General features: G+C 40.6%; 1 protein-coding gene across 1 annotated transcript in view; it reads right to left on the bottom strand.

The window, feature by feature from the left end:
* Positions 1-24,831, bottom strand: part of LOC126187441 (actin-related protein 3) — a 102,772-nt gene that overhangs the window by 34,899 nt on the left and 43,042 nt on the right. The window contains exons 3-5 of the mRNA XM_049928521.1: positions 22,937-23,093; positions 12,911-13,068; positions 12,110-12,427 (exon numbers count right to left, since the gene is read on the bottom strand). Coding sequence (XP_049784478.1) covers positions 12,110-12,427; positions 12,911-13,068; positions 22,937-23,093 — 633 coding nt within the window. The remainder of the gene's footprint in view (positions 1-12,109; positions 12,428-12,910; positions 13,069-22,936; positions 23,094-24,831) is intronic.

The raw sequence follows: 24,831 nt of genomic DNA on the forward strand, positions 1-24,831 counted from the left end.
GCATGGAAATTCCAGCCTTTATCATCAATGAACTGCAGTGAGCACGGGTGCATTAAACACGTGCTGAACAGTCATTGAGGAGATACTGTTGGTAAGCCTTGGTTCATCTGGGCAGCCGGCTGTTCAATGGTTGCACTTCTAGTCACCCACACACATCTCTGCAGCTGTCATTCACCCATCATCTATGGCCCATGGTGGACCACTGTTATCTCAGAGCTGGTTTCAGATAGCACAGTATTGACATGCATGGCATATTTTAACCATAATGGAATGTTAACAGTTTACAAACCTGGTTGTTTGGAAAGTGCTTTACCCTTGACCCAAAAGCCAATGCTCATGCCCTTTTGGACAGAATATAAATCGCTCCATTTTCACATTAAGACAATGACAGCATTGTTTTCTGCATCCTCCCAAAATCTTTATATAGCTTCTGCTGTAAGTGATGCTATCTTCTGTATGCGAGTGGTTATTACAAGTTGATATTGAACATGGGTGGTCGCCACATTAATGTGACTGGACCATGTATAATGTCATCACTTGTGTTTTTGAAAGCAGTGTTCAATACAACAAGCTGAGATTTATCACGATCCCAGAAGTGTTTCTTCTTTCTTACTTTATTTGACCTGTTCATTTTTTCTGGTTATTCTGTCTTCCTTTTCTCCCCAACTAAGGCTTTTTAAAACCCAAAGAGTATCAGACATTTATTCCACCTCATATACCAACCCTCAAGCATGCATGCTGTTGCAGAAAGTACAACAGCAGCTTTTATGTCTAATCAATACCTTAACCTTGAGCTATTGTGCCGTGTATTCCATTATTGATGTTTTCTCAACAATGTTAATGTAGCTTCAGTTCCTTTGGTTAGCTTTCTCAGTTTGTTTCCTGAATTGTAAGCAATGAGGCTTCAAATGTTGTAAAAAGTACAATGCGCAACTGCTGGTGTGACAGTTGCAAGCTTTCTTCCAGCAGGGGTAAGTATAATGAAAGTTAACTATACTTATTGTTTTTTGATTTTGTACAGATACACATTAAATGTTAATCAGATTATACTGGCAACTAGACTTTGTTCATTCACTTCATTTCTTCTCATGTTTTATTTCAGTTAAAGGATGTATCAGACGAAGAAATTCACAAACTACTCTAAGAAAGTGATAATGAAGTCTATCTAGAATTTTCAGACCTGGAGGAAAGTGAAGTGAATTTGAGTGATGAAAACATTGAATAAGAGGACCATGGCAGTGAATCTGAACCTGAACCTGAAGGTGAGGATGGTGGTGATCTCTAAGAGAGAGCGAGCATACGCGTGGGAGTTCGTGTAAAAGCAATTGTGCTTAAGTGTCAATAACCAAGAGAAAAAAAGAATGTGCAATTTCTACCAGGTCCAAAGAAAAATGTGTTTGATATAAATGATAAAGTTAATGCTTTTCTGAAAATAACTGACCTTGAAATAATTGATGAAACTGTAAACTGTACAAATACATATATAAATACACAGTGAGGCATATGTCAACTCTTGCGCAAGAGAGATAATAAAGTGACACCAAGACACAAAATTAATGTTCGGGATTCTCTCTCTCTCTCTCTCTCTCTCTCTCTCTCTCTCTCTCTCTCTCTAATGGAACAAGATAAGACCATCATCCTAATGTACTGGAATTCCGGGTGGCAGATGGAACAGGAATACTACTGCTTAGGGCAGCAATGAGTTACAAAAGGTTTCTGTTTCTTCTATGCTGTAATGACATGGAAATGAGGAACAACAGAGCAAAAACTGATAAGTTGGCTGCAATTCATACAGTTCGTGCAGTATTGGACGCTTTTGTTGTTAACTGTGAAAGTTCTTACAGCCTGAGTGAATTCACCACAATAGATGGAATACTTAATCCTTTCTGACTTGAGCACCTTGTAACAACGACGACGCTGTATTACTGTACACATAAGTATTTTTTTCCATCTGATTTTTCGATAAACTAGTGTAATTGAAGTTCTGATTACATTTTTTTTTTCATGCCATTGTGTTAAGAAAACTGTAAACAAGTTTCAATGTGAAAATTAATGTTTATGTCAAATGTCAAGCAGTATTGTAATAGAACTGAAATGTAACAAATGTTGAAATTGTTGTAAGATGTTTAAAATTGTAATTGTGCGTCTGGTCCATATGTAGGCAATGTGTTAGGATATGTAGAATGCAAAACCTCGGGTGAATACCCGGCCTGTCAGGGAGCGGTAAAAGGTGGATGGCAGGCAAGCACAGGGAAATGCACGCGGGCACTGCGTGGCACAACGGGCTCAGCAGTAGTAGCTGGAGTTTGGCATTAGTCTGAGCAACACCTTCTGGAGCGAGGAGGCTCTCCTGGAAGACGTAGTTTCACTGAGCCTCGGGTATGCTGTTCCAACGCCCACACAGCATGGCAAAATTCTATAGGCACTAAATGTTTAAACAAAAATTTACGGAAGAATATTGGTCTGAACAAAAACAGGATCATTTGTGGTGCGAGTTTATCATGGCCAAACTTCATGATAACAGGGGCAGGAATTCTTTGAAAGATTTCTGCGAATATTGGTATCGAAAGTTGACACACTTAAGAGGGAGAAGATCCGATTCTGAAATCGTATGGGAGCTATATAAAAAGCTTCCAGAAGATTCGAAGAGATATGTGGGAAGCAATCATCGTAGCTTCCAAGCGTTTCTCGAAAGGGTCAAAGACGAAGATCATTGGCGCGAAAGTCGTGCCAATTATCAGAATTTTAGTAACAGAAATAATCGCAATAATGACAAGAGAAACGACGGCGATGGGTTTCGCGTCAACATGATACAGAGAGGTAGAGGCAGAGGAAGAGGAAGAGGAAGAGGGGGTTATCCAGGTCGCGGTAGAGGGTACACCGCGCAAAATAATAACGGCGCGGGAAACTGATTTCCGCGAACGTTGCGGGCCAAACGGAAGCAGACAGAACATACAGGCCCCGATTTAAGAAATGTTACCGGACTGACAAAGAAGTTATGAGACAGCTTAGGGACAGGCGTGGAACAATGCAGCGTGTTGTGGCGAAGCAAGCGTCAGGTGCGTGGGCAGGTGAGTCATCTTCGCCGCGCAGAGCGATACATGTTGGCAGGCGAGCGGAGCGTCAGAGTGCAACGGCCCAGCTTAGCAGATCAGCTGTCCAGAGAGAAGCCACTAGCAAGGCGGCAGAATTAGGTACAAACAGTGCCGTAAGAGCTGGTGAATACATTACGAGTGGTAATTCCGTGGCAAAGGAAATAGTAGTTGGAACAGTGGATACACAGAGAGGTACAGTTAGCAGTGTTAGCAATGAAGTAAATGGCGAGAATGAATTAGCAGAAGTAACTGATTGGCGTGTGCAAGGGCCTCAAGCAATGTGAGTGGGAGGATTTTAAGAAGGAGTATGAGGCAAGGAGGTTAATTAGTGAAAAAGGAAACAGTAGGGACGCCGATAAGGTGACGTGGCCCGAATTTAAAGAGGAGAGAGTAAACAGCGCCGCGCAAAGTACGCGTACTGCCGATAGGACGAAGGTTAAAGATAGAAAGGAATTGGAGGATGAAATCCTAAGCATTGTCGAGGAAGTAACTTCTGTTAACGATCTGCCAACAGTACAAGCTGTTACCGAAAGGCACCATGGGGAAGGGGCAGGTAATTACCTAAGAGTAACTGAAGTCCACGACGATTACACTAAATATGAAATAACAGTGGATGTGAGTAAAGCTGATAATGAGGTCGTTTTGCCAAAAGAGGATACTGAGTTAAAATCAAAGCCTGACGAAAATGCAGAGGAAGAACTTAGTGCCTGCCTCAGGAAGGCTTTTATGTTAGAACCTGAAAGCAATCCAGAATGGTCGGATTCTGATGATGGTTCAGATGACGAGTATTTCGGAACTAGTGAAAATAATTGGAATACAGCTAATTGCGATAATGTACATACTGATGACGAAGTTTCAAAACAAAACCCAGATGTTGAGACTGAACACAGAAAAAAGGAGCCACCGGACGACTCAGTGTCAATGTTACAAAGAGTTCAAGTATTTGACGACTTTGAGCTCCGGGAACCAAATAAACCGCCAGATATAGGTGATGTGCAGGTCAAAAGCATATCTTGGGATGATGTTATCGTTGACCCAGATTTGCTTAGGGAAGAACACAACAATGAAAGGCATTTGACGGTTAAACAAACTGTAATACCAGTTGAAATTTATAATGTGAAATTGCAAGTACTTCTTGATACAGGATCTCAGATAAGTGTGATCTCCCAATCGTTTTTCGAACACATCTGTGATAAGCATGGACTAGTAATTATGTCAGTGACTGGCGTAAAAATTGTTGGTGCTACTGGCAAGACTAGCAAGCCGTAAAGAACCAGATATTGGTTGAATTTAATATAAAAGGACAAAAGTTTGAACACGATTTTTTGGTTGTGCCAGACTTGAGTACTGAAATGATTCTGGATATAGATTGGCTAGATAAAGAAAAAGTTATTATTGATTGTAGCCGGGAAGTGGTCAAAATTAATAATGCATCTATGAATTTGGAAATAAATTTGAGGAAAATGGGAAGGTGGTCGATTCAGAAATTGGTTCCTTATTGTTGGAGATCGACCAAGGGAATGATGGTTTGACAAACATGTATGAAACGTATCATGTCAAGAGGTTAATAGATGAGTGTGACAGGCAGGGGCATGATTTTAAAGAAATTGTGGAAAATTTGAAGGAGATATCTCCTGATCAGAAAATAGAATTGCTTGATCTTTTAGAAAGCAATAGCACCGTATTTTCGGACAAACCTGGCCTAGTTAAGAACTTTGAATACCAGATTGAGACATTAGAGCATAAACCTTTCTTTGTAAGACCGTTTTCGGTACCCATATCAAAGAGGCAGGCTGTTTAAGTGGAAATAGATAAAATGATAGAATGCGGTGTAATCGAACGGAGTAGCAGCGAATATAATAGTCCCCTTATCATCGTGAATAAAAGGGATGGGGGAGTAAGAGTAGTCATTGATGCCAGGACTTTGAACAAAATTGTAAAGAAGGAAATAGACAGACCTGAAAATCTGGACGAAATGCTCCAAAAGTTTTATAATGTGAAGTATTTAACCAGTCTGGACATGACCGCCGGATACTGGCAAATCCCATTGAGCAAAGAATCCCGTAAATATACCGCTTTTCTATTTGCCGGGAAATACTATCAGTATAAAGTAGTGCCATTTGGGCTCAGCACTTCTGTCGCGGTATTTATTAGGGCAATGGACTTTGTATTAGGGAGAGAATTGAGTTCCCGGCTAACCATTTATGTAGATGACTTACTGATTGTACTAAGGAATGGCAAGAGCATTGTGAATTATTGCAGAAAGTTTTTGTTGCTCTACAAGCAGGGGGCATGACACTCAAGTGGAAGAAATGTGAATTCGTGAAGTCGGAAATAAAGTTTTTGGGGCACATTATTACTACAACCGGCATTGGCAAGGACCCGGAAAAGTTAAGTGCAATAGCAAAGTGTCCAGCTCCTAGAAATAGAAAACAGTTGAAAGCCTTTTTAGGTTTATGTGGGTTCTATAGAAAATTCGTCAAGTGGCAAGTTTTTAATAGTCCTCATTTGAATAATCTACTTAAGAAAAATAGTGCTTTTGTTTGGACTGAAGAGTGCATGAGAGATTTTGAAAATTTAAAAAGTGAACTTTTAAATGACAATATTTTGCATCACCCCATACTGACAGAACCTTTCCACATGAGTACCGACAGTAGTGCTTATGGGATTGGTATAGAAGTTTTTCAAGAAATCTGTGACGGCAAAGAAATCGAACACAGGACTATCGCGTTTGCAAGTAGAACTCTAACAAAATACGAGAGAAACTACACTATATCGGAAAAGGAGGCTTTAGCCATTATATGGGGATTAAAGAAATTCAGGAATTATCTGTGGGGCCATAACCTCATCATACATACTGACCACAAAGCTTTAACTTTTCTTAAAGATTGTCGTTTACTTAATGGCAGGCTAACTCGTTGGGCTTTGTACCTGCAGCAGTTTGATTATGAGATTTGCTATGTTAAGGGTACTGAGAATTACATGGCAGATGCTTTATCTTGATTGCCTAATGGTATGAGTGAAGTGCCCAATGAAAATGGTGAAGAGGGTACTTTCCAAATAAGGTATATGAAAGAAGTTTCAGGAAAAAGGAAAATTGAGCAAATATGTAAAAACATGAGGTACCATCAGAATGAGGATCCGACATGGAAATCTGTGAAGATAAATTTTGACAGTGTGCAGTATCCTCAAATTAAGAAATACTACAAAATCTTTAAAGGCATTTTATACAGGAGAAAAGATTTAGTCACTGAGGAATGGAGAGTATGTTGGCCACACCAGTTTGATACTGATGTTGTAGACTATTTTCCATTTAGCATTGGGGCATAGTGGGCCAAAGAAATGTTTGGATAAATTGAATAATGTAATAGTGATTGCTGGTAGTGTCAGTAAGAAGGTAAATGAACGAATTAAGTTGTGTGATGTCTGTCAAAGGGCCAAAGTACCGAACAGAACTAGCAGAGGTCCAATGCAAAGTACATTACCAGAGGACACCCTAGAATTAGTATCAGTAGATTTGTATGGTCCCCTCCCAAAGACTTCGGGGAATTGTGCATATATTTTAGTAATTTTGGAAGTATTCTCAAAGTTTGTAAAATTATACCCCTTCAAAAAGGCAACAGCAAAACCTGTATTTCATAGAATGGTCGAATACTTCAGAACCATCGGGAAACCCAAGTCAGTCCTATCTGATAATGGACCCCAGTTCATATCCAAAATTTGGAAAGAAGGAATGGAGCAAAATGGTGTGGAGGTTAAATATATCTCAGCCTACCACCCAGCTAGCAACCCGGTTGAAGGGTACATGCGAGAAATCGGGAGATTGTGTAGAACATACTGCACTCATTACCATGGAGCCTGGGGCAGGTTTATATCGGACTTCGAGAATGTCATGAACACCTTACATCATGAATCTACTGGGTTCCCACCGGAAGAAATTTTGTTAGGCAGCAGAAGTAAAAGTTTAATTGAGGAAAAACTAGAGTTTCCACCTTGTACAGGCTTGGGGTTGAGTCAAAAGAAAGAATTAGTCAGAAAAAGGGCAAAGCAAAAACCTGAATCTAGATCTAAAAGACATGATAAAAACCTGAAAGTTTCAAAATTTAAAATTGGGGATTATGTTCTTTTAAAAACCCACGAAAAATCTAGTGAACTGAACCATGAAATTTCCAAATTTAAATATATTTATAATGGACCGTATATAATACAGAACATTCCACACGATAATGCTTACTACCTGATCTACCCAAAATCCAAGAGACCTTTATGTGTAAGAAACATTGTGGACCTGAAACTGTATGTTCCTAGGAGTGAGTGACCTAAGTACAATCAGAAAGCAATCTGCAGTAAATATGCTGTATCTTATGCTGAAACTATTTTATTCTAAATGTAACAAATCTATGTAAATGTATGTATACCATTGTCAGTGTGCTAATGTACTTATGTAAGTTTTAGATTGCCAAATGTATTATAAATGTAAAGATGTATGGAGAAAAGGGCTGAAAAGAAAAAGCAAATGCTGCAAGCCAAATAAAAGATGGGTCTGCCAAAAATCAAAGTGGGCAGTATATGAGTCATAATATAAAGGGCTGCCAAACACCAAAGAGGGCAGATAAATAGTCAAAGGAGAATTGTAAGTGTGGTGCAGGTGCTGTGATAAAATGATGCGAAATGGACTGCCCAAATCTGAATAATAGGCAGCAAATATATGTAGTGATTTTTCTAAATAGTATTGTGTGTTTACTAGTAAATAAGGAAATGGACTGCCATTTAATGCAAGCAGCAACAAATTGTTTTAGAGTGTATATAGGTATTTGTAATTGCTTAGTAGTTAAGTGTTTGTGTTTCAGATTTTGAATTTATTTCTCTGAGAAATTTAATAATAAGTAATTTGCTATTTAAATCGTGTTGTGATAGGAGGTTGGACTGTGCCAAAGGCACTTAAGTAAATGATAGGTAAATGTTCTCGATATATTAAAAAGTATAGACCTATATGATGTGAGTGAAAGGAAGTTTTATGATATAACATTTTATGATGGCACATTCAAGCAAAGATTCAGAATCCCTGTATAAATATAAAAAATTCAGTGTTCCCATCAAGTTTGCACATAGTGAAATTTACTGGAAACAGGGGCATGTGTAACAACGACGACGCTGTACTATTGTACATATAAGTATTTTTTTTTCCATCTGATTTTTCGATAAACTAGTGTAATTGATGTTCTAATTTCATATTTTTTTTTTCATGCCATTGTGTTAAGAAAACTGTAAACAAGTTTCAATGTGAAAATTAATGTTTATGTCAAATGTCAAGCAGTATTGTAATAGAACTGAAATGTAACAAATGTTGAAACTGTTGTAAGATGTTTAAAATTGTAATTGTGCGTCTGGTCTATATGTAGGCAATGTGTTAGGATATGTAGAATGCAAAACCTCGGGTGAATACCCGGCCTGTCAGGGAGCGGTAAAAGGTGGATGGCAGGCGAGCGCGGGGAAATGCACGCGGGCACTGCACGACACAACGGGCTCCGCAGTAGTAGTTGGAGTTTGGCATTGGTCTGAGCAACACCTTCTGGAGTGAGGAGGCTCTCCTGGAAGACGTAGTTTCACTGAGCCTCGGGTATGCTGTTCCAACGCCCACACAGCATGGCAAAATTCCATAGGCACTAAATGGAAAAGTATTGCAACGCTAAGAAGAATTAAAGTGCCAATACGTCAAGAGCCATAGCTGTGGTTGTATGTGTGCTCTGTGCCTCGCCATCTCGCCGCTCGCCAACCGCCGCATCGATAAAAGCAGGTTGAAACTTTTAGTACTGTATTCGTATGGACCATAGAGTGAACTGTTCAACAATAACCTGAATTTTACCAGAACTTTCCCCTCATTTAATTATCCTCACAACTGACCTAGACAGGGTCCTTTCCAAATGTTGTGCAATCCGAGTGTCCCGAAATGAAAAATTAAATTTTGTGTTAATAATAATTACTTGCAGACCTAGTTATGTTAGAATGGTGTTTAAAGAACTGTTTTGTTAATGAACCAGTAAATGAATAATGAAGGTCTAACGAAGTTGAAAGGTAACTTTAATATTGATATAGTATTGAAGTTTAATTATTTCGAGACAGATATAAAGGTATTTAAATGAGAAGTAAATAAGATAAAAAGAGTAGTAACTCATATACTGGAAATACTGAATGCATGATAATTTCAGTAATAAATTTTTTTTAATATAGTGATCATAACAATTTCAGGGTCCCCCCCCCCCCTTTTTTTCATTTGAATTCTGAAGTGTTCCACATTGGTTTGACCAGCAAAAGTTAAAGTCAATATATAAGACAAAATTTATCAGTGTTTTATCTTTATCAAAATTGACATTTTGTGTGTGGCTCGAAAGTGCTATTTCTAGGGTAACCTATGCCCGATTTTAATCAGATCAATAGACAGTACGAAGCTTTGTAGTATACATTATAGTATAGTGTTATGTATTCATGGTTTTTCCATATCTGTACAGAACGTGAAACTATCAGTTCAATAGATTTTCTGGTTCTAAAATTTTATTATATTATGCAGTGTTACTACGTGTTGTTTTGCATGAATATACATCAACTTGTACAGGGAAGAAACTCAGTTAATGCCTAATTAGGCTGGCGACCGTATTATTATCAAATTGGTAGCATCTTCAGTGTTGCTTTTGGTACATACTGACGTGTAATTGCATTTTGAAGCCATGCTGACAAGTTAATGCAGCTTTGGAGCAAAATCAGATCTCACCTAAACACTCAATTCTACAGACTCCACAACACTGCTAAGTACACAGTTTAAACACAGTTTGTTGTCTGATTAACTGGCACCTGCTTCTATTTTATACCCATTGCAGACCAAGTCGTTAAGAAGAAACATCCATAATTTCTTTCATTATGAGTTCCAACAATGAAAACTTTTCACTGTCTTTTGGTCTGCGGATTGTTATTAATCTAGAATCTGAACAAGGATATTTGAACAAATTTATAGGGCAAGTTGTCAGAGGATACTTGGGAAAAAAGATAAGAAAAAAGCCGTTAACTAAATTCCTCCATAGCATGAAGTAAACTTTTATGATTTTTGCCAAGTGATGTGTGCTTTGTAAGACCTTATCACATGTTCTCAGGAAAGGTTAAGTTTTGCTGAACAGAAATCAAACCTTTTAAACCATATCTATTCTCTATTATCTGAATGCTCTCCATTTATTCACAACTATGTCACTACACAGCGATTTTAGCATTGTAACGTGTTCAATTTCAGTCCTCCACAGCAGATTAAATGGATGTGTTACATTTGAGATACTAAAATGTTACACCTGTGACATTTAATTCTTCTATTTTGCATTAATCAACGTAAATTCATCTAATGCCCCATATAATTTCGTAAGAGCTATCACTGGTACTTTATGTAAATACCACTTGCTTCTCTTTGTGCTGAAGAATCTCTCAAATATTATAAGAATTTAACATACATGTGAATTATCTTTAATTTTCGGAGCTATGGCTTCAACATTAACTTTTTATTTTCTTTAATGGCAAATAAACACAGCTTCCTTCATCAAATCTTCGTTGTTTACATTAAGTTCTATCTATAACACAATTAATAGCTTTTGGATTTTATTTTCATGTTAATATTCCATTTTCAGTTGTACACATGTTACATCATCACTAATTTCAGTTGTACACATGTTACATCTCTCAGCTGTTTAATTCAGTACTGATTTATATGCTTGCTGGATGATGAAAACTGGAGCCAATCACATCTAGTTGAATTTACTGTCTGCAATATTTACATTTTTTTTCAGTTTTAGCTCAATTCAAGTGTTCAGTATGTAATTAATTAGCTTTAAACAAATGCCTTATGTTAGTAAATGTAGCTCATTAACTTCTGCGCCACTGTGGCCAGAGGAAATCAATATTCCTGATTAACTCCCCCATGGTCCATATTTAAAGGCTATATGTTTTACCTCTTTCTCTCTTTACAGATCTCAAAGAAAATGTCCATTACTCAGTGATACTGTTCATGGACAAATGATAACCTTTTTATTCCACTGCTGCAGAGACACCTATTATGCAATGAAAGCAGCAGTCTTAATGTTAAAGATCTCTCTTCCCTCCGTTTTTTCTAGGTTGTTTAGGCTCACTTTTCACACTGATTCATTATGCTTTCCAATGCAGTTTACTTTTTAAGAAGCAACAGATTTAATTACTACAAAATTTAATACAACATCTCATGACAATGGCACAGTGTGTGTGTCATACAAAATAGAACAACATGTGTTCATCCTATGATGTTGCTCAGGCTGGAATGTGGAAATGTCAAATTAGCCATGCTTCGAACAGTTGACAAAGACAATAACCCTATTTCAACTAAAAATGTCTATAATGAACTATTTATACCTTAACAGAATTACAATCATTAGGAATAGTGTAATTTGTATTTTCTATACACTTGGATATCACACACGACATGAAACTCATGACAGAATTCATGCCTTGGCATTTTCTGAAATATGCAAGTAACTGCAACCAGTTGGTCTTCTCACCATGCACATGGCAGGATTATACATCCTTCATCAGAGATACTTACTTTTGCAGGGCACAATGACTGTATATATGAATTTTATGGGAACCTTCTGTCACTGTGTGGCATGAGAGGACAAAAAATTCTTTTAATACATGGCTCTTAAGCTTTGTGCGGAGGATGAGATCCCATTTTATTATTATTGTGAGGTGTGAGGTGTGTGTGTGTGTGTGTGTGTGTGTGTGTGTGTGTGTGTGTGTGTGTGTAAAAGGGAATGGACAAATGAGTTATGACAGTTTATGTACGATAGAGAGACAATACTCCAAAAATGAGTGGTTAGAATATAAGTAAAAGTGACTGTTAAAGTTACTTTTGTATTTCAATTGATGTTCGTGAGTGTCATGGTTATGCCTAATCTAAAAGTTTGTATTTAAGAGCTTACATAAATAACAAAAATATCAAATTCACATACCTCAGGATGAAAAAATATTTCTGGTCCGAGAAACCTCTCATAGCCCACATCGACAACAAATGGTTGTTTTGTGACAGAGTTGATGCCCTCATATTTCTTCATCCATTTTGATGAATCTGAATCATATTTAGCAAATTCTTTTGCAATATCTGGGCAAATATAACAATAACGCTCCTTTATTGCTTTTGCTGTTTCCAGAGACTGTTCAGGTGGAATTCCAATTTCACGTTCTCTCAGCAAAGACTGGATGAAATAGGTTATGTTTCTGCCTGCTATAGGAATGTGTTTTATACAGCTTCCTATTACATACCCATCTGCCTACAAAAATGAAAGAATTGTAAACAAATACTGTAAAATTAATAACAAATTAATGAAAGTAAAATTTCTTCAAAATGTAAACACTTTAAAATTACAATTCTAACTGCTATATTAACTTATATGTACAACAGTTTGCCAGTAAAAATCTGACTGTTTGAAACTGCCGCTCTCTGAGCACACAAATATAGCACTTTTATAATAAAAAAAAAAAGTTATCAGGCTGCCTGTTGACTTTGTATATTCCATAAAACATATAATACAAACACAAGTACAAATATGGTAACATCTCAGAGAAAGCTCTGTGTGTTGAGGCCTTCTTTGGACAGTTACTATCATTAGGGATGTTTCTATACAAACAATCCATCCACATAATTCTATGGAAAACAATAAAGTAAGAAACTTGAAAACAATAAAGTAAGAAACTTGAAAACAATAAAGTAAGAAACTTGAAAACAATAAAGTAAGAAACTTTAAGGAACTTACGACAGGTATGACATGTGTAACACCATCACCACTATCCACAACTATTCCAGTGAGCGTGCGTTCACTAACAGAACGTGATGCCCAAGAGGCTGCCAAAGCTAAAACAGCTTGTACGGCAATATACAGTCCTGGGACGTTAAATGATTCAAACATTATCTCTGCAAAGAAAAATTACAAATATTCTCATATTAAAGATTATATCATAAAAAGTGGAAAAAAGCAGAACTTCTGCTTACAATATGAACTTTAATAACAAAAAGACATCATAATTTTTACACAGAAGTGAGAGAAAAACAAGAAGACTTTAAAATACATTCCTGTTAACAACCCTAACCTACTTTATCCAAATTTCCTCTGATACTGTCAACAGTGGTGTCAAACATCCACTCAGCACATCCCACTGCAAACTCGTCACTGATATCAAAAGAAGCCACAGCTGCCATCTGGAAATCCATGTGGAGTTGTGCACCTTGTGACATAACCACCAAAATGCCTGCAGTACCGGCATACTGGGTAATGTTATTTCCTTTGTCCCATTTGCCCATCTGTTAAGTTTTCTGGTGGAATGAGTGACCATCTTCTTTACTTTATCTGGTGTAGGTCCACTTATTTACCGTCAATGCCAATAACTGACTTTGAAGTGTGTCCATTTGACAATGCAGACTTTGGACATGTTCATTTGGGATCAAGTCATATACCAGCTGTCTCACCTAAGATGACATTGCCACCGAAGTGTTTGCCCGTTCCATCAAAGCATGAAATTTGTTTGCCACTGATAGCAGAGACTTGATATCATTTTTATCATGTAGCCATGCACGATTTTACTGGCAACGGACGGTGTGATAGAAAAACATGACAGAGTGTCGCATTTGACATTACTTCTTCCTCAATGACATTTATTAGGAGATGCCAGAACTCCGACAGTGTTCTATCTGATACATCCAATGGTAATACTTGTTGCAGGTGTTAGTCCACTCATTTACACATTCGGGTGAAAGTGTCAGTCAAGTGAAGATATTGTTGTTGCAAAGGTGGCTTTAATACAGGGTGTCCCAAAAAGAATGACTCGATTTGAACTTGTAATAATATTGAGGCAATGTCACTGAAGGTAACTGAAACAGCGCTAGATGTAATAGGCATGGTCTAGCGTTTCAGAAAAAAATCTGCTAGATGTCACTACGAGTGCTGACCTGGAGCATGCAGCCAGTCTCGCGCAATATGGTGTCTACGCAACAGAAGGTATATTGTGTTACTGAATTTAGTAGTACTCAATCAGTGATCGCAGTTCTGTGGGCATTTCATATTCAATTTTGTGCTAAACCACCATCACCAAAGAACATTCGACAGTGGTATAAACAATTGAAGAAACAGGGTGCCTATGTAAAGGCAAAAGTCCTGGCTGGCCACATGTTCCTGAAGAAACAGTGGAACAAATCCAACGAGCATTTGAGCGGAGCCCCCGCAAGTCTACACGTCGTGCTAGCCGAGAACTTGCGTTACCAAGCATGACAGTGAGGCATACGTTACGGCCACCCATTTAGCCTTCAAACCATACTGATTACAACTGGTACAAGCTCTTCGAGATACTGACAAAGTGAAGCGAGTGGACTCCTATGTTCCCTGACTTAACACCATGTGATTTCTTCCTGTGGGGATAAGTTAAACAATGTGTTTACGTTCCGCCCTTACCTCGTGACATTGAAGAATTAAAAACCAGAATATCAGCTACTGTAGCTTCAGTTACAGAAGACACCTTACGTTCAGTTTGGGATGAATTCGGCTATCAATGTTGTCCGTGCAGCCAATGGAGGACATATTGAACATTTATGATGGATTTTTATAAACTTCTGTCTTTTCTGAGTATTTTAGTGTGCAATTTGTTGGTGTTAAGCCCTTCTTCCTAATAAATAATTCTATTTAAAATCGGGTCATTGTTTTTGGAACACCCTGTATATTGTAGCACTTTGAGAATTTCCGCGTAAATTCTACAAGCCTTCTTCCATTTCGAACCCATGATATTTTTAATAGTAGTGAGAGAGAGAGAGGAATCCACACTGCATGTTTGTGTGTGCAGGTCTAAAAACAGTCACGAGCAAAATGTGGACGCAGCAGCCGAACGGCGGCCGACAAGTACCTCTTGTACGATCCATAGAGTTTCAGTGTATGTGTAGAGAAAAGCCTGTGCTATTCTTTGCTGGTTTAGTGACCGTGATGATTGTTAAGGACAAATGAAGAAATGAGATTAGACTTTCATGTAATTCATGTGCTGGACTTGCTAGAAGTAAGACAGGTTAATACATTATGTGATTGTTAAACCAACACTATTGTAAATGTATTTAATCGAGTTGAATGCGAGACGAATGGGTTGACTTGCAAACTTTCGAATATTTGTGTGAGAAATGGTGAATTTGTGCTTTGTGGAAGTTGAAATATACCAAGACTAAACTAAAACTATTCTGAAAGTATCCGCTATTTCATGAGTTGAGAGGGGGGGAGGGAGAGAGTCTGATAAATTCCCTTAACCAGCTTTATTCTTCAGAGAAGGAGATCGACGTGGCCGACTATCCAGAGAAGAAGACCATCTGTGCATACCAAGTCATTCAACTGACGTGAGGAGGTGTGAAGTTTTCAAACCAGCTCCATATCGCTTCTTGTTGTCTAAAGTGTTAGAATATTGTCCAAAATGATTATGACTACCCCAGTATTATACAGAAGGACAAAGGACATGCGCTAAAACCTACATAGAAGTATAAAACCCACTCTCACGGATAAAACGTAAAATTATAGCTGCTATGGAGGCATTATCGCCCAACACCGAAGGCAGAGTGCTGGGAAAGTTAAAAGTCTGCCGCAGAGCAGCTAAAGTGGGCAGTCCAGCAAGAGGTGGACGACTGTCATTTGGGAGCCACAGCGACACTGAGGTGGGTCCTCATGACGGAGTAGGTAACCATGCGTTAGCCACATATGGCCAATGTGGAGCCGGCAGAGGACAACTGATTCCCTGCGAGAGGCCTGCATAGAAGACTTGTGCACATTCGTAGTCTCCTTAATGACACGCAGTTTGTTGTGCGTGCTGTTATGCCATTCCGTTTCCCAAAGCCACAAAACCCTACAGTGTAAGAGAGATCGCAGGTCAGCTCTGGACATGCCTATCTCCAGAAGCGGTTTCTGCATTGCCTGTTTAGCCAGCCTGTCGGCAAGTTCGTGCCGGAGATTCCGACATGTCCTGAGGTCCACACAAACACCACGGAACGGCAGGACTGTTCCAGGGCTTAGATGGACTCCTGAATGGACGTTACCAGAGGGCAGCAAGGGTAGCAATGGTCGATAGCTTGTAGGCTGCTCAATGAGTCAGTACACAGGAGAAATGACTCGCCAGGGCATGAGCGGATGTACTCAAGAGCATGAGATATGGCCGCCCAGCTCTGCAGTGAAAACACTGCAGCCAACTGGCAAGGAGTGCTGCTTAACATGTCCTTCATGAACATATGCGAAGCCTACATGACCAACAGCCATTGAGCTGTCAGTGTAAACCACTTCAGAGCCCCGGGACATGTCAAGAATCGAGAGGAAGTGACAGCGGAGAGAGGCGAGGTTAACGGAGTCCTTAGGACCATGCAAAAGGTCCAGACTAAGCTGTGGCCAAGGCATACACCATGGAGGCATATGTGAACAGACTGCAAGTAGAGGTGGTAAAGGGAAGGACTCCAGTTCGGAGAGAAGGGACCGCACGCGAAACGCAATCGCTAGCCCCGATCTGGGCCGCCAATGCGGGAGACAGACTGCTGCGGGTGGGAAAAGGAGATGGTAATTCAGTTGCTCAGGGGAATTGTGAATGTGTGCTGCGTAACTGGCGAGCAGTTGCGCACGTCTGATCTGCAGTGGAGGGACACCAGCCTCCACCGGTACGCTGGTCACCGGACTAGTCCTAAAAGCTCCTGTCGCTAATCGAAACCCACAGTGATGCACAGGGTCGAGTAAGTGAAATGCTGAAGGCACTGCCGAACCATAAACCACATTCCCATAGTCAATTTGGAATTGGAGAAGAGCTCTGTAGAGCTGCAGCAGCGTACATCGATCTGCACCCCAATTAATGTTGCTCAAGCAACGGAGGGCATTGAGGTGCTGCCAGCACTTACACTTACACTGACGAAGATGAGGGAGCCAAGTCAATTGAGCATTGAAAATCAGTCCTAGGAACTGATATGTCTCCACTATAGTGAGTGGATCGTCATGAAAATAAAGTGTGGGTTACGGATGAAAGGTACGACGCCGACAGAAGTGCATGACACACGACTTTGTGGCTGAAAACTGGAAGCCATGGGCTAGAGCCCATGACTGCGCCTTGTGGATGGCGCTGCTCAGCAACAACAGTACTGGAGCAGCTGTACGAAATGCACAAGTCGTCTGCATACACAGAAGGTGACACGGATGGCCCGACAGCCGCTGCTAGACCGTTGATGGCCACTAAAAATAGAGAGACACTCAATACAAAGCCCTGCGGTACTCTTTTCTTCTGGATATGGCTGGAACTATGGGAGTCACCAGCTTGGACACGGAAAGTACGGAGCGACAGGAAGTTTTGGATAAAAATCGGGAGTGGTCCCCGGGGACCCCACTCATACAATGTGGCAAGGATATAACGTCGCCAAGTCATGTCATATGCTTTACATAAGTAAAAAAAGACAGCAATCAGGTGTTGCCGTCTGGAAAAGGCTGTTCGGATGGCAGGCTCGATGGACACAAGATTATCAGTGGTAGAGCGACCCAAGCAGAAGCCGCCCTGACATGGAGCCAGCAAGCCACGTGTCTCCAGGAATCAACCCAACCACCAGCATACCATACATTCCAGCAGCTTACAAAGAATGTTGGTAAGGCTGATGGGCCGGTAGCTATCCACATCAAGTGGGTTTTTACCGGGTTTGAGCAGCACCGGAATGATGGTGCTCTCCCGCCACTGCGATGGAAAGACACCATCACACCAGATCCAGTTGAAGATGATGAGATGTCGCTTGTAGTCAGATGAGAGATGTTTAATCATCTGGCTGTGGATGCGATCAGGCCTAGGAGCTGTGTCAGGGCAACGTGTAAGGGCACTGAGGATCTCCCACTGTGTAAATGGGGCGTTATAGGCTTCACTTCAGCATGTAGTGTATGAGAGGATGTTCCCTTCCAGCCGCTGTTTGAGTGTTCGAAAGGCTAGGAAGTAATTCTCCGACGCAGAGGCTCGAGTAAAGTGCTCAGCAAAGTGCTCGGCAATCACGTTTGGATCGGTACATAACTCTCCGTTTATGGTAACACCGGGGACAGTTGTTGGGGCCTGAAGATGTCTGATATTTGTCCAGACTTGGGAAGGTGTCGAGTGGCACCCAATGGTGAGACGTATCTCTCCCAACACTCCTCCTTCTGTTGTTTGATAAGTTAGTGAACATGGGCACAGAGCCATTTAAAAGCTATGATGTGCTCTAGGGAAGGGTGCTGCTTATGCCGCTGTAGAACTCGCCGACACTCCTTAATTGCTTCAGCGACTTCCGGCGATCACCAAGGGACTGCCTTACGCCTCGAGCACCATAAAGAGCAAGGGATCGCGTTTTCTGCCGCAGAAACAATTGTGCTAGTCACTTGCTCAACCATCACATCGATGTTACCGTGTGGTGGAGATTCAGTGGTGACAGCAGAGGTGAAAGTTCCCCAGTCCGCCTTGTTCAAAAGCCCATCTGGGCAGGCGTCCATGTGCCTGACACTGGGGCAGTGACACGAAGATGGGGAAGTGGTCACTACCACACAGGTCGTCATGCGCTCTCCATTGGATAGATGGGGGAAGTCCTGGGCTGCAAACTGATAAATCAATGGCCGAGTAACTACCATGAGCCACACTGAAATGTGTAGCAGCCCCAGTATTTAAGAGGCAGAGGTCGAATTGCATCAGTAAGGTTTCAACATCTCTGCCTTGGCCAGTAAGCATGGTACCACCCCACAAGGGGTTATAGGCATTAAAATCTCCCAGAAGTAGGAAAGGTTTAGGGAATTGATCAATCAGTGCAGTTAATACATTCAGGGGTACTGCAACACCTGGAGGAAGATATACATTGCAGACAGTTATTTCCTGCGTCGTCCTATTCTTACAGCCACAGCTTCAAGGGGGATTCGAAGGGGCACATGTTCACTACAGATCTAGTTTAGGACATAAACGCAAACACCACCTGATACTTTATAATAGTCGCTACAGTTCCTGTAATATCCATTATAACAGCAGAGGGCAGGGGTATGCATTGCTGGGAACCAGGTGTCCTGGAAGGCAATGCAGATAGCAGGTGTAAAGTTTAACAGTTGCCATAGCTCAGACAGGCGGTGGAAAAAACCTCCACAATGCCACTGGAGGATGACATCGTGAGACTGCGAAGGAATGGAACATTCAATGAGGCAGTTTACACCTCAGAGTCACCTGCTGCCACTGATTTATTGCCTGAGCAGTGTCTATACCCATTGTCTTAGGGTCTGGCGAGCTCTACATCCTCAGCGGACGCCAAAATCTCCACCCCATGCTCAGTCACAGAGTTTGTAGGTAGCGGTGGTGTGGGTGCCACCACAATTTCCTTGGTCTTAGAGGGTTTTCTTTTTGGATTTCTCTCATTGCTCCTTTGGTTTCCCTGGCTGGGAGGATCTCACTGGCTCAGTCTCTGGGACTGAGGATGAGAATGAAGCCATACGACCAGCTGCTTTTGGGCTCTTCAGCCATTGGCAGCTGTCATCTTTCCCACTGGAAGATGTCATACGCACAGGATGCAGGAGTTCAAATTTTCTCTTAGCCTCAGTGTAGGTCAGTCTGCCCAGGGTCTTGTACTCCATGATTTTCCTTTCTGTCTGGAGAATCCTGCAGTCAGGCGAGCAAGGTGAATAGTGCTCTGCACAACTGACACAGATAGGAGGAGGGGCACATGGAGTATTGGGATGTGATGGGCGTCCGCAACCTCGGCATGTAATGCTGGAAGTACAGCAGGAAGACATATGGCCCAACTTCCATCTCTTAAAGCACCGCATCGGGGGAGGGATATAGGGCTTGACATTCCACCGGTAGACCATCACCTTGACCTTCTCGGTCAATGTATCACCCTGAAAGGCCAAGATGAAGGCACCGGTGGCAACCTGATTATCCTTCAGACCCCGGAGGACACGCCGGATTAAATGTACACCTCGCCGCTCTACATTTGCGCACAGCTTATCATCTGACTGCAAAAGAAGATCTCTGTGAAATACGATACCCTGGACCATACTTAAGCTCTTATGAGGCGCGATGGTTACAGAAATACCCCCAGCTTGTCACAAGCGAGTAACTCCTGTGACTGGGCAGAGGATGCTGCTTTGATCAAGACTGACCCAGTTCTCATTTTGGACGAGCCCTCCACCTCCCCGAACTTGTCCTCTAAATGCTCAACGAAAAACTGAGGCTTCATTGTCATGAAAGATTCCCCATCAACTCTCGAACATACAAGGTACCGGGGCGAATAAGATCCGCTGCCATCCTTAGCCTGACGTTTCTCCCATGGTGTGGCCAGGCAGGGAACGATTTGTGGTCATACTTATGTGTGTTCAATTGAGGTCATGATCGCTTAGAGACTGCTGGTGTTTCACCACCAGCAAGAGATAATGGACTATGCTTCATCGTGTGTCATCTGCCTCGATGCCACCTACTCCGACCAGGGGCCCTCCCCACGGGCGCCACCCAGCCGCAGCAAAGGCCACCTGGCAAGATGGCCATTGCCGGGAGTCCCGATGCCACAGCGGGATGGGCATCTACCCCTTGGCATACGTGGGGAGTTAACAGCGCAGGCATCAGCAGAGCAATCCCTGTGTGGTCAGGGGGCTACAACCAACAGGGTACATGGCGGCCCCACCACAACAGACTGGCTACTGTGCTGGATATCAGGTGCATATAAATCCATGGTCATTGTCGACGCAGAAATCGGCACTGCATAGTGCATGATGGAAAACGCACCCAGGAATCTGTCCTCGCCCAAAAGATGGAGAATGGGCAGGACTGCAATGCGATGACGAGTCTGTGGGCTAAAGATCTCAACGCACGACGGACACAATGCACCTTGTAAGGCGCCCTTCCCCAACTGGCTCGCTCTTTGGGAAAATTTTGAAGAATGGAGTTCAAACCCTACAGTGGAGCGTCACATAAAGGCTGAAATGTGTGAAACTCCTTTTAGTCGCCTTGTACGACAGGCAGGAATACCTCGTGCCTATTCTAACCCCCGGACCCGCGGGGCATTCGTTTTGTAAAAATCATAATTTTATACTTCTGAAAATTTAGCGCAAGTTGCCAATCTCTGCACCATATTGAAATCTTATCAAGATCTGACTGAATATTTATGCAGCTCCTCTCAGATAGTATTTCATTATCGATAACTGCATCATCTGTAAAAAGTCTGATTTTACTATTAATAATGTCTGCAAGGTCATTAATATACAACGTGAACAGCAAGGGTCCCAACACACTTCCCTGGGGCACACTCATAATAAACTTTTACATCTAATGACTCTCCATTCAAGATGACATGCTGTGCCCTATCTACCAAAAATTCATCAATTCAGTCACAAATTTCACTTGATATGCCATATGATCATAATTTTGGCAATAAGTGTATGTACAACTGAGTCAAATGCTTTTTGGAAATCAAGAAACACTGCGTCTACCTGGATGCCTTGATCCAGGTCAGGTGAGGAAAGTAAAGAGTTTGGTTTTACATGGCTGATGTTTTCGAAATCCATGCTGGTTGGCATTGAAGAAGTCATTCTGTTCAAGATACCTCATTATATCTGAGCTCAGAATATGTTCTAAGAATCTACAACAAATCAATGTCAAGGATATTGGATGGTAGTTTTGTGGATCGCTTCTCCTACCCTTTTTGTAGACAGGTGCAACCCATTCCTTTTTCCAAGAACTGAGCATGATTTTTTGTTCAAGGGATCTAAGATAGATTTTAGTTAGAACTCAGCCACAAATTCAGAATATAATCTGAAGGGATTCCATCGGGGTCTTGAGCTTTGTTCAATTTTAACAATTTCAGCTATTTCTCAACACCACTGACACTAACACTTATTTCACTCATCATTTCAGTGGCACAAGGATTAAATTGAGACAATTCTCCTGGGTTTTCCTTTTAAAATGTATATTTGAAAATGGAGTTCAGCATTTCAGCTTTTGCTTTGCTACCCCCAATTTCAGTTCCTGTCTCATTCACTAGGGCCTGGAGACTAACTTTGGTGCCACTAAAAGCCTTTACATATGACCAGAATTTCTTTGGATTTTGTGAAAAGTCATTTGACAATATTCTGCTACAGTAGTCATTGAAGGTGTCACACATTGGTCTCTTGACAGCCAAATGCGATTCATTCAGCATCTCTCTTTGTATAGCCCTCCACTTTGATTTATACCTATTATGCACTAATCTCCGTTTCTTTATACTGACTGTACACCATGGAGGTTCCCTTCTATTATGAACTGTTCTACTAGGTACATATCTCCAGTGTGTGGGCAACTATTCTTCTGAACTTTAGCCAGAGTTCCTCTACGTGCTCCAGACCTGTGCTGAAAGTTTCAAATTCCTTGTTGAGATATGACATTACTGATTTTTTTATCTAGTTTACTGAACATATATATCTTTCTGCTTGCTTTAGTTGTCCTTTGTACTTTGGTAATCACTTTTGCCACAAGCGCATCATGGTCACTGATACCAGTTTCGATGTGGACATCTTCAAAGAGGTCAGGTCTATTTGTTGCCATTAGATCCAATATATTTCCATCATCAGTGGGGTTCCTAACTGTCTGTTCTAGTTAGTTTTCAAATGTGGATGGGCAGACAGGGATTTGAAATACTATCCTCCCAAATGCGAACAAGTATCTCAACAGCCATTCCACTTTGCTTCGTTTTATGAATCTAGAAGTAATTTTGATGTTCAGGTGCAATCATTCTGTTCAGTGCATTATTCTACTTTTTTTGTCTTAAGAATAAGTCATACCTGCAGTGTATTCGCGATTTTCTGGTGTGTTTAGAGGAGGTTCTGTTAATAGAAAATAATGATCTTCTGGTTCAGCACGTAGATATTTAAAGATGCACTGTTCTAAGAATCGTTCCATTAAATCCCAGTCCTCCACCAGACCATGACGAACAGGATACTAGAAAATTAAGAGATGTTATTCACTGAAAATTAACTAGCAATGTACCTGTATAATTCAACAAAATACTTACAAGTAATACAATCTCACAGATAAAAAAGTTATCTCGTAATACATAACAGCATCTTTAATGAGATACGCTAAGAGGAGGAGAAAATAAGTTGTAGTACTACACCAGCATCATTTCTACAATATGGTCCAAACAATATTTAGTTTCATTAGGCTGCTTTAACTTAATCACTCATGGAATAAATAATCCCTGTGGAAATAAAGGTATATATGTGTGCCAAATACGGTAGCATTTATTATCCAATTTCCTTAAAGTTCAGCCCCAACTTCCTTCTCTTGTTCAAAACAAAAATCATAAAAACGCTATTTATGCAAAATTTTAGCACCATCAAGCAACTGCAAGGTGATCCTCAACGTCTGGGGTGTTCTGAAATTTTCACCCAGAATGTCAAGTTTTCAGATGTATATGTACTTTTAAATTATTACATTTACAATCACTTGTAGACATTAGTTATGGAAATCAATGCGAGTTCTCTTCAATTTCATTGATATGTGATTTTTATTCTCAATAGTATGTGATTTTATCACTGCTAAGATAATATGACAAAAACACCAAAATTTTCCATGCGAACTACATTACACGATTGGTCAAAAACATTATTAGATAAACACATTCATGGATGACTTTTTCCCACTACACTTAAAAAGCAGCATCAGCTTATTTGGATAGATTACCACACAAACAAACTAAGGGACATCTCTCTCTTGCTGACCGTGTTTCCAGTCAAATCCTTGGAGCGAAACTACTCTTGAAACAATAAGTTCTGAACATTTTCTTCCACAATGTACAATTCGCAAAGTTTACTTCAAAGAAAACCACAACACTGGTGATTCGAAGTCTCCATTTTTTGGCAAAAAGCTCAAATTCCTATAGAAGAAATTAACAAGGTATTGGAAAATTACCCAATATCTACGATGAATGGTTTACAGAAACATTAGACTAGAATTATATATGAGGGAAATGGAAAATTATGAATGATCTCTTTGGCATAGTACACTCTGATGTTTTGGAACTGATGTAAAAAAGAACAACAGGATAAGACTTTCGTAAGGCTGCAACACCAAGTGGGAAGATCGGCCAGCACTGTTTGTGGAGGTCAAAAACTACGGCAGAAGGAAGAATGGTCACTGAAAATAACTCAGTGGAAACTGCCATAAAAAAAATGGTTACAAAGAAATGGAGCAATGATTTGCCACTTGTCAGCCTAGTGCATCAAAAGCAGTTCAATATGAACCAGTGATAATGGTGATGAAAGTAAAAAGTTGTTGTTACTGATCATCAATGTCCTTCAACTGCAGCAACAAGAACGAGAGCCAAGTTGTACCTGCAGTTTGTTCAAAATTTTCTGGTGTTTTTAAAGAAGGCTCTGTTAATAGGAAAGAATGACCTTCAAATTCAGCATGTAGAGGTTTAAAAATTCACCATTCTAAGAATTGTTCCATTAAATCCCCGCTCTCCGCCAGACCACGACGAACAGTGTACTGGAAAATTAAGAGATCAAGTCAAGGTACACTGTACTTTTTTACTCCTGGCCTCCAAAGTTGCTGACAGGTAAAAGATCATTGATAGAAATGGGGTTTACACTTTAATGACTGCTGAAGAAATTATAGTGAATGATACTGAAAACTTGGTAATAAATCTTGTATATTTTTAAAGCCACATAGGAAA

Source organism: Schistocerca cancellata, chromosome 5 (genome assembly GCF_023864275.1).
Source record: "Schistocerca cancellata isolate TAMUIC-IGC-003103 chromosome 5, iqSchCanc2.1, whole genome shotgun sequence".
NCBI classification, from domain to species: Eukaryota; Metazoa; Arthropoda; class Insecta; order Orthoptera; family Acrididae; genus Schistocerca; species Schistocerca cancellata.